Consider the following 11,041-nt stretch of genomic DNA (forward strand, 5'->3'; position numbering starts at 1 on the left):
ATCTAAGCTGGGCGCTGCTAGTGGGTTAGTGCCTGTAATTCTAGCTACTCAGGAAGTTGAGATCTGAAGGACCATGTTTTAAAATCAGTCCCAACAGAAAAATCTACAAGACTTTCCAAAATAAGCAGCAGAAAAGCATGGTTCAAGTGATAGTGCACCACCACTCCTGAGCAAGAAAGCCAAGGGAGGGCACAAGACACCAAGTTCAAGTCCCTGTCTGGCACACACAAAAAATAGATCTACAGGGAAAAAGACTCTAACACTATGGTAAGTAACTAAATACAAATACTAAAATAAAATACTATGATTTCTGCTTTAAAAACTAAACATGTGCCAGGTGTCAGTGGCTCAGGTCTATAATCCTACCTACTCAGGAGGCTGAGATCTGAGAATTGTGGTTCAAACCCAGCCCTGGCAGGAAACTCCGTGAGACTCTTATCTCCAATAAACCACTAAGAAAACCAGAAGTGGCTCTGTGGTTCAAGTGTTAGAGCACTCGCCTTAAGCTGAAGAGCTGAGGGATAGCACCCAGAGTTCGAGCCCCACTATCGACAAAAAACAAAAACAAAAAACTAAATATGCTTTCTTCCATATATGAAAGCTAGACCTAAAATATATTGGGACATAATAAATAATCCAGGTCTCTAGGCATTCACAGTAAGGCCAAAAGAGGACATTCCTAGAAGAGGAACAGAAAGGCCCAATGCCTATATACATCTAATCATACAAAATAATATTTATCAAAGTGAACTCTAGGAAAAAGAAACAAGAGGCTTTTTTTTTTTTTGCTGTTTTTGTTTTCTTTTTGTCTTGTTTGTCTATATGTCTCTGGAAGTAAGGAAAGGCACAGAAATGGAGAGACAAAGTATAAACAAATGGCAGCCCTGGTACTCACTGGACACTATATTGAAAGTGAACTATACAACTTGTGGGTGGGACGAGGGGGAAAAACTGGGAGAGAGGGAGGGAAGGGACTATGTTAATAGTCCAAAAGGAAATGTACTCTTTTCTTGATGTATATAACCGTAACCCCCGTTTTTAGCATGTTCAAATAAACATAATTAAAGTAAGATAAAAATAACTAAACTGAATCCTCTTTCTCTTATAGTACATCACCCAAAAAGGAAAAAGACCCAAACAAGTATTATATCATGGTTTACTCATAACTTCCCTCGTTTTAAGAAGTTAACCTTAACCTTTCAAGTACATTCGTTCATTTATTCACTAATCCCACCCATCTCTTTTTACTATGTAGCTCAGGCTGCCCTAAACTTGTAATCATTTTACATTAGCTTCCTGGGTAAGAATTATAGGCATGAACCACTATGTAAGACATTTGTTCTTGTTTCTATTTTTATTTGGTGCTGAAGATGAACTCAGTGTGTCACACACAGCAGGCAAGTACCCTGCTACTGAAAGACATCTCCATCCCTACCAAGTTCAAATGAGAGGTTGGCGAACTTTTCTCATAAAAGTTCAGATAGTAAATATTTTAGGTTCATTAGACTAGATGCTTGAGTCTATAGCAGCTACTCAAACTGCTGTAGTAGGAAAGCAGCTGTAGGCAACACATATAAGCAAGGCAATATTACCACTTTTGTTACAAGGATTTAGCTCTCTGGTGATAGTGCAACTTGCTTCTAAAAAAATAAGGAAGTTTTAGAACTTTTCTCATGTTTAAGGCTAATTCTCCAATATATTTGAAAAGTGAGTATTATTACAATCCTCACTACAGAAGTTTGATTCTCATTCTTATTCAGTCTACCATAGTTGCTTTCTCCTATTCTTAGGATTATCTGATATAAATATAAAAACCACACCATTCTTTTCAGTTTAGATACCTTTCAGAAAAAAAATGTAAAGACATATTTACTAAGTAAGTGTTATTCCTTGTCTTTCTTTTTTTGTGTGTGGTGGTACTGGGGCTTCAATTCAGGGTCTGGATATTGTCCCTCGGTTTTTTGCTCAAGGCTATTGTTCTACCACTTGATCCACAGCTCCACTTCCAGCTTTTTGATGGTCAACTGAAGATAAAGAGTTTCAAGGACTTTCCTGCCTGGGAGGCTTTGAACCTTAATCCTCAGATTTCAGCTACCTGAGATGTTAGGATTACAGGAATGACCCACCAGTGAGTGCCCAGCATAAATGTTCTTTTTTTAATCGGTTATGGAGCTAGAACTCAGGACTTGGGTGCTATCCTGGAGCTTTTTTGCTCAAAGCAAGCACTCTACCACTTTGAGCCATAGTGCCACTTCTGGTTTTCTAGTGGTTAATTGGAAATAAAGAGACAGTACCACTTCTGGTTTCCTGGTGGTTAATTGGAAATAAAGAGTCTCACAGACTTTCCTGCCTGGGCTGGCTTTGAATCTTAATCCTAAGATCTCAGCCTCCTGAGTAGCTAGAATTACAGGCGTGAGCCACCAGCAACCAGCTACATTATTCTTAAGGAGTTAAATATGTGTCACTTGCCTGAATACCAAAGGGCTGATCTCTGATGTTCATGTCATCTTTGGCATATCTGTTAAATAAAAAAAAAAATGTAAGTACAATATCAAGAATAATTTAATAAATTCAGTGGAAGTTCATCTGAAATGTTCTGTAGAATTTATAGTTCTACATAGTTCATTAGGTATAGAGAACTATAATATACCACAGACATACACACACATACTTTAATGTTAATTTGGGATTTTTTTTTTGGCAGTACTAGAGTTTAAATTCAGAGCGTCATGATTCCCAGACACTTTACCACATAAGCCATGTTTTCAGCTTTGTTTTGCTTTAGTTACTTTTTGGATAGAGCCTTACATCTTTGACTAGGGCTGGACCCTTGGATCACAAACTTCCTACCTATATCTCAGTGGTTGGAAGAATAGGTATGTAGCAACATACCCAACTTATTTATTAAGATAGCATTTTGATAAATTTTTGTCTAGGCTAGCTTTGAACTTTGATCTTTACAATTTCTCCCTTCCAAATACCTGGGATTACAGGCCTGAGCTACTGTGTCTGAAGATAACTTACATGTTTTTGTTTTTTTTTAAAGAATGAGCCAGCACTGGTAATTCTATCTACTCAGGAGGCTGAGATCTGAGGTTTGGGGTTTGAAGCTAGCCCAGGCAGGAAAGTCTGTGAGACTCATCTCCAATTAAACACTAAAAACCTCAAAGTCAAGCTGTGGCTCAAGTGGTAGAGCGCTAGCCTTGAGTGCAAGAGTTCAAGGATAACACTAAGGCCCTGAATTCAAGCCCCAAGACTGGCGTGGGTGCGTGCACACACACGTGCACACACACACCCAAAGTACTTGCCTATAATCCTTCTAACTCAAGAGGCTGATATTTGAGGATCATGGCTCAAAGCCAGTCCTGGCAGACAAACTTTGGGACTCTTATCTCCAATTAACCAGTAAAAAGCCAAAACTGGAAGCGTGACTACAGTGGCAGAGTGCCAACTTTGAGTGTAAAAGCAAAGTGAGAGGCCAGTTCAAGCCAAGAACTGGTGCAAACATGCACAGAAAATACTTTTCATATTATTTACTTTCTCTAATAAAAGACAATGATGTAAGGTGAAATTGCAGGTAAACAATATTTAACAATATTTTATCCTAAAAGCAATCAGTCCTTACTTTTCTCGTGGTGCTCCTTTCTGCCATTCAAATTTGTATTCTGTCTCTCCTTCTGTCTCTTCTTTCTAAAACATTAATTTAAAATTCTTTTAACTTTTCCATAAAATCACAATCAATTTTAAGTAGATGCAAACAGAAAATAGTACATTACCTCTTTGTTTTCTTGATTGAGAATCAAAAGTAAAGGGGAAAAAAGGTAGGCCAAGTTACAAACTTCAATATAAAAATCAACTATATATTAAGTATATTGTTATTTATAATTTGTATGAATTAGTTTTTTTAAACAAGATAAAAATCAATCTCACTCTAAGAATAAAATATCAAAGAGACAGTACTTAGAAAGTATGTTAATTCCTAATTTTTTAAAACTTTAATGGTTTTCATCGACAGTGAATATCATGTTTTCTATTTCTATTTATAAACATACCTATATACTTATAAACATACTTCTGCTACTACAAAATATTACATTATTAGAAAAACATTTTTAGTATTTATCTATAGGAATACATTTCTATTTCTATATTCATTATATTCACACAACAACAGCATCTACAAGAGAACAACTTTTAAAAACATCTGATCAGCGGTTTTCAATTTTTATTTGTAAACATGTTGAAGACTTAAAGGAAATGAGACAAGTACCTTTTTTAGCTCCTGGTGGAGCCTCATACATGAAATTAAGGCCGTTCTTTACACGTTCATCTCCCATAAGCAATCTAAATAAAACATTAACAAGTTTACCATCCTTCTTTCCAATATAAACACTAAAGGAATGAAGAAAAATTTTTTTGTTAGAGATACAAATCTAAAAGTAAACTCCATTTACTACAGAGGACACCTGAAATATCTGAAAAGAAAACCAGTGATACCTCTTTAGTAACTTTAGTAAGTTCTAAGACTTTGTTCTTACCCAAGACTTCCTGTTTCTCCAAATAAAAGGGTAAGAAATGATATGCATACTCTTACTTGATTTTCATAAAATTTGAAATACTGTTGAAACACTGACAGCTTTGAAAGTCTATACGTCATTATAGACTTGATTAAGTTAAAGGATGTCAGCCCTTTCGTAATTTTGAAAAATGGGTCTAGAATTTCCAAGTCAGTAAGAATCAACTTCTTTAGTGAGACCAATGTAGAATAGTTTAAAGAAATTCTAGAATGGGCTACTTACTATGATTTAGTGCTTACTATACTTAAAAAAAAAAATCACATTTTACTATTCTAACACTAAAACTTTGCCATTTGATTTCATTTATATTGAGATGTTAGGCTGTTCAGAAAAACAACAACAAAACCTATGCAACAAACTGAACGAGTTGATTAATAAAAGTCAAGTAACCTACAAAGAAGAAAGCTAGAAGCAAAGATTATAGGGATGTACTTCTATACGTTGGAATATTTTTCAACAATATAAAGGAACAAAGTGCTGATATATATCATATATAGATGAACTTCAAAACATTATGCTAAATGAAAGAAGCAGTCATATAAAGACCTATATGATTTAACTTACATGGTATCTCCAAACTGGCAGATTTCTTTTCTTTTTTCTTTTTTTTTTGGGGTCCGGTCGTGGGGCCTGAACTCAGGACCTGGGCGCTGTCCCTCAGCTCTTCAGCTCAAGGCTAGCGCTCTACCACTTGAGCCACAGTGCCACTTGCGGCTTTTTTTCTTTTTGCTTATGTGGTGCTGGAGAATCGAACCCAGGGCCTCAGGCATGCAAGGCAAGCACTCTACCACTAAGCCACCTTCCCAGCCCCGAAACTGGCAGATTTCTATAGACAAAAAGTAAGCTGGTAATTGCTTTAGGTTCATGATTATTTTTTCTCTACTGATAAAAGGGGACAATGTTGGGAAATGGGGAGTAGCTGCTAAAGGGCACAAGATTTCTTTATCAGCTGGGTGCTAGGCTCACACCTATAATCCTAGCTAATCAGGAGGCTGAGACTGAGGATTGCTATTCAAAGCCAGGCAGGGCAAGTAGGTCTATGAGATTCTTATTGCTGATAACCACCAAAAAACCACTTGTGAATCAAGTGGTAGTGTGCCAGCCTTGAGAGAAAAAACTAAGGGGCAATATCCCATACCAGCATAAAAACAAAGATTTTTTTCTGGGGCTGGGAAGGTGGCTCAGTGGTAGAGCGCTTGCCTTGCACGCATGCATGAGGCCCTGGGTTCGATTCCTCAGCACCACATAAGCAAAAAGAAAAAAAAAGCCGGAAGTGGTGCTGTGGCTCAAGTGGTAGAGCGCTGAGGTACAGCGCCCAGGCCCAGAGTTCAGGCCCCATGACCGGACCCCCCCCCAAAAAAATCAGGAGGCTGAGATCTGAAGATCCTGGTTCAAAACCATGGGCTGGAAAGGTGGCTCAGTGGTAGAGTGCTTGCCTTGCATGCTCAAGGCCCTGGGTTCGATTACTCAGCACCACATAAGAAAAAAAAAAGCTGGAAGTGGCGCTGTGGCTCAAGTGGTAGAGCGCTAGCCTTGAGCTGAAGAGCTGAGGTACAGCGCCCAGGCCCAGAGTTCAGGCCCCATGACCGGAACCCCCCCAAAAAAAGATTTTTTTCTCCCCAAATGATGAAAATATCCTGAAATTAGATGATGCTGATGACTCCCAAACTCTAATATATTTGATAACTATGTATACTTTAAATAGGTTGGTAAATTTTGTTTTAACATCAGTTAAAACAATTTTAAAGCAAGTACACAAAAACTCAGCATCACTAGACATTAGAGAAATACAAATCAAAACAAACCACAAGATACTACTTCATACCCATCAGAATGGCTATTAAATAAAGAAAAAAAAGCAAATGTTCAGGATATAGAGCTATTGAAACTCTTCTGTATTACTAGTGGAAAACATAAACTAGTTCAGTTACTAGGAAAAAAGTTTGGTGGTTCTTAAAAAATAAGTTTGGTAGTTCTTAAAAAATAACTTAGAATTGCCATATAGTCTAGCAATTCCACTTCTAAGTATAACTCAAAACAGGTACTTTAACAGATACCTTTATGTCATTGTTAACAGCATTATTCATAAGTCATAAAGTGCAGGGAATCAAAATGTCCAGAAAGGACTGGGAAAGTGGCTCAGTGGTAGAGTGCTTGCCTTGCATGCATGAGGCCCTGGGTTTGATTCCTTAGCACCACATAAGCAAAAAAGAAAAAAGCCGGAAGTGGCGCTGTGGCTCAAGTGGTAGAGTGCTAGCCTTGAGCTGAAGAGCTGAGGTACAGCGACCAGGCCAAGTTCAGGCCCCAAGACCGGAAAAAAAAAAAAAGTCCAGAAAAAGGTGAATGTTCTAAAGTTTTAGATGGGTATAAATGTTCTTTAACTTCAGAATACAGACTACATAACTAAAACACTATTTCTAATACATTAACCAAGAGAAACTAGCTTCAGTTGTAAACACAAAGTGACAACAGCTAAAGTACAGGTACCATGCTGGAAGAAACCAATGAACTCTAGTCATGACATATGGCCCAAGAGATGTTTCATTTTCTTCTTACAGGTGTCTTGTACATTTTTTCATTTTATTTTTTTGTTGGTCATGGGGCTTGAATTCTGGGCCTGGGTGCTGTTCATAAGCTCTTTAGCTCAAGGCCAGAACGCTACCACTTAGCCACAGCCTCACTTCTGGTTTTCTGAGTGGTTTACTGGAGATAAGAGTCTCACAGACCTTCCTGCCCAGGCTGGCACTGAACTGCAATTTTCAGATCTTTGCCTCCTGAGTAGCTAGGATTATAGGCGTGAGCTACTGGCACCTGGCAATTTTTTCATTTTAGTATATGTTAAAGAGATTCTTTTTTAAGCAGTTCAAATATAGGTATTTATTATTTCTGAAACTTTTGCATTGAGAACATGCTCACAGACTGTATATAAGTTACTTGAAGCTATATTTTTATGTGAATTGTTGGTAAAGTTGAAGAAACAGCCACCTGTGAGAGTAACGAATGATTCAGGAAGGGATTAATCTCATATAATTTATTATTTTATTCTAAAAACGGTGCCATGGTGCCATTTCTTACCTGTTATCATATGATTCTTGTTCTTTAAGATATTGTTGCATTAATTCTTCTTGTTTCTTTTTATCATAGGATATTTTCTGTTCTGCCATCCATACCTAAATTAGTGAAGTAAAAAGTGTAAATTAAATAATTGGATTTATTTTTTCAGTCATGAGCTTGAACTCAGGGCCTGGATGCTGTCCCTAAGCTTTTTCACTCAAGCCTAGTGCTCTATCATTTTGAGCCACAGTGCCACTTCCCATTTACAGGTGATTAATCGGAGATAAGAATCTCCAGGTCTTTCTTGCCCCAGGCTGGCTTTAAACTGTAGTCCTCAGATCTCCTGAGGGTCCCAGATTACAGGTGTGAGCCACAAATACCCAACTGGTGGATAGCTGGATGTTTTTTGTTGTTGTTGGTCATGGGGCTTAAAACCCAGGGCTGGGGTGCTGTCCCCAAGCTTTTTTGCTAGTGCTCTACCACTTTGAGACACAGATAAACTTCCGGCTTTCTGGTAGATAAATGGAGATAAAGAGTCTTACGGCCTTTTCTGCCCAGGCTTGCTTTAACCAGGATTCTCAAATCTCAGCCTCCTGAGTATAAAGTTTATAGGTGTGAGCCACTACTGCCTGGCATGGATTGTTCAACTTAAATTAAGAATATGCTTTTCTTCTGTAATCATATATAAGATGCCATTATTTATTGTTCACACATAATCCTATTTGGTCATTAGAAAAATCCCCACAAAATGACAACTGAAATATCTGATGTACACGTTGGTATAAGTCTTTAAATTCAACTACTGAAAACAGCTAGCTTTCAGGCAAAAGTGTCACCTTTGAAAATCACTTTTGTAGCCCCTTCCACTCAGTCCCTGCATTATTTCAGATAGAAAAAACATTTCTTTACATGGAATATATCTAGTCTAGATAATTGTTTAGTATAAGGTACAACCAGTAGAGCTGAACAACTGCTACAGATGCTAAGTGAGAGTCATTAATACATCAGAAGAGGAGAACTAGAGGCATCAAAGGACAAAAAAAGGAAAGGAAATAAAAGGTAGTTGTAGAACAGATGGAAGAGACAACAGATTGAACAGATTAACACAGCTGTGCAGGGACATGTTTCTCAGGCTAAATGTATCTACGTGAAATTATCAAAATCATAAAAGTGGTGAGAGTAAAAACCTCATATAGTTTATGTAAGGATATTTAGTATTATTATTTCCAGGTTTAAAAGATATTAATACCTTTCTACTGTCTTTAGAATAAAGGACAAAATTTTTGATACCCATTCAACATAAACAGTAAGTGAATGTTTCTCTCCAAACATGCTGTTTCACAGTGTAAACTTAAGGACAGGCATACTGAGATAATTAATGACTGGAGATCAGATAAGCAAGAGTATGGGTCAATTACCATTATTTAATTTTAGAAGTAAAACAAAGGTAGCTAGTAGCGTTTTAGCAGTGGTTGAGGTAGGAAGTTTCGATGGGAACACAGTTTAAGATGTGGAGGTGGAAAAGAATCCACTGGGAACACATATACCAGACATTTTTTTTCTAGAATAAAGCTTTTTTCCTCTGTGACGTTATAGCAGAAGACAAATCTACCCTTGGGATAGTCAGTAAAAGGCACGTTTGGAATTTTCATTGAAGCTTAACTTGTAAATAGCGCAAATAACTGCAAGGTTTATTGACCGTCAGGATAACATACTACTTCCAACAGAATATTATTTAAAGCATTAAATTTTATATTATTTCACAGATCTCAACTGCTGAAGAAATCAAATTTTACAGATTGAAATAAAAATAAGTCTTGCTGTCTAAGTACTCATAATCTGCTAACAGAAAATCATGATTTTCAGTATGTTGCAACTATTTCATTCTTTAAAAGAGCTACATAAATAAGAATAAATTTTGAAATGAAGAACTAAAACAAGACAGCAATTACTTTATTGGGTCATATAAGGATGACACTATAGAATGACCTATAGCAAGGTGTTGTTTTTGTTTTGTTTTGTTTTTTTAAATAATAAGTATTTTAGACAGGCTTTCACTATGTAGCCTAGGCTGGTACAAACTCAATCTCCTCCTGCTTCAGGAAAGTATTGGGATTACAGGCACGCACCACCACACCCAGGTAAGGTTTGTTATTTGCTTTTATTAAATATATGCACAGGTAACCAGTATTACCCACTTATTGTGCATCTTCCCAAAGAGGTCCTAATGCACACACAAGTGAAACCTATATACATGTACTTTTTACATAGATGGTACCATACATAGCTCATCACAACTGTTTCTAAAGACAATTAGAACGAATTCTTTTCTTTTTTCTTTTTTGTCGCTCCTGGGGCCTGAACTCGGCCTGGGCACCGTCCCTCAGCTCTTCCTTCAGCTCATGGCTAGCGCTCTACCACTTGAGCCACAGTGCCACTTCCGGCTTTTTCTGCTTATGTGGTGCTGAGGAATTGAACCCAGGGCCTCATGCATGCAAGGTAAGCACTCTACCTCTGAGCCACCTTCCCAGCCCCTAGAGCGAATTTACTTTCATAGCTTTGTGTGTAAAGGCATTTAACATATGCTCGAGTACTCCTGTGGCATACACAGTGGGCCTTCACTTTACTATAAATAGTTTTTCTATATTTTCTCATTTAATCTTCAGCACAATTTTACAAGTCAAGCCAATTTAACACCGGCCATTCTTCACTAGTAGAGTAGAAGACTGAAGATCTGTGATTTTAAATAGTTTATTCAAGGCCTCAGAGCTGATAGTGACTGCTGGAATAACCAGAATGCAGGTGTATGTCCAAAGCCCAGGCACTTTATACGTTACCATTCAGCTTTTTTTCCCCCACCACTATCATTTTCCACCGTGGTCTTTATTCTGCACTTAAGACTCGTCATTAATTTACACGTCAGCGAGCTCAGGACACCGTACACTAGCAAACGGGAAGGGAGGGAGAGTGGAAGCGAGATGTGAGTTTCACCTACTGGCGAAGCGCGGCCCCGAGCCGAGGAGCACCGAGGACGTCGGGCGTGCCTCCCCTGGGGATGATTTCCACTCAAGCCCGCGGAGCCGGCGGAGGGGCGGGGGCCTCCCCGCCCGGCGTCTACCGAGTCCACAGAGGATGCCTCCGCGGGCTCGGCTCGCCCCGCGGCTCGGGCCTACGAGGGGCGACTGTCCGCGGAGCCCCGTGACGCCACCCTGGCAAGACTCCCCTCCGGATCCCTCCACTCACCTTCTTGATGTTGGATTTGGAGGCGGGGTGGAAGTCCTTTTTGCACATAAAGTTAGCGAAGGACTTCCCCATCTTGAAGCCCGAGCGAGGGAAGCCAGCTGCCGGAGGAGAGCGACGTAAACAAACTCTGCCGCCCAGTAGGAACTGCACCGCCAGCTGCAGCGAGA

The 11,041-nt window shown here is 38.7% G+C and overlaps 1 protein-coding gene across 1 annotated transcript in view; it reads right to left on the reverse strand.

The window, feature by feature from the left end:
* The window catches only part of Cir1 (corepressor interacting with RBPJ, 1), a 39,088-nt gene extending 28,051 nt beyond the window's left edge, over positions 1 to 11,037 (reverse strand). The window contains exons 1-6 of the mRNA XM_013029241.1: positions 10,875 to 11,037; positions 7,653 to 7,747; positions 4,271 to 4,344; positions 3,777 to 3,787; positions 3,626 to 3,690; positions 2,470 to 2,518 (exon numbers count right to left, since the gene is read on the reverse strand). Coding sequence (XP_012884695.1) covers positions 2,470 to 2,518; positions 3,626 to 3,690; positions 3,777 to 3,787; positions 4,271 to 4,344; positions 7,653 to 7,747; positions 10,875 to 10,946 — 366 coding nt within the window. The 5' untranslated portion in view covers positions 10,947 to 11,037. The remainder of the gene's footprint in view (positions 1 to 2,469; positions 2,519 to 3,625; positions 3,691 to 3,776; positions 3,788 to 4,270; positions 4,345 to 7,652; positions 7,748 to 10,874) is intronic.
* Positions 11,038 to 11,041: the final 4 nt, after the last annotated feature.

This window comes from Dipodomys ordii, unplaced genomic scaffold (genome assembly GCF_000151885.1).
Source record: "Dipodomys ordii isolate 6190 unplaced genomic scaffold, Dord_2.0 Scaffold5, whole genome shotgun sequence".
Taxonomy (NCBI): Eukaryota; Metazoa; Chordata; class Mammalia; order Rodentia; family Heteromyidae; genus Dipodomys; species Dipodomys ordii.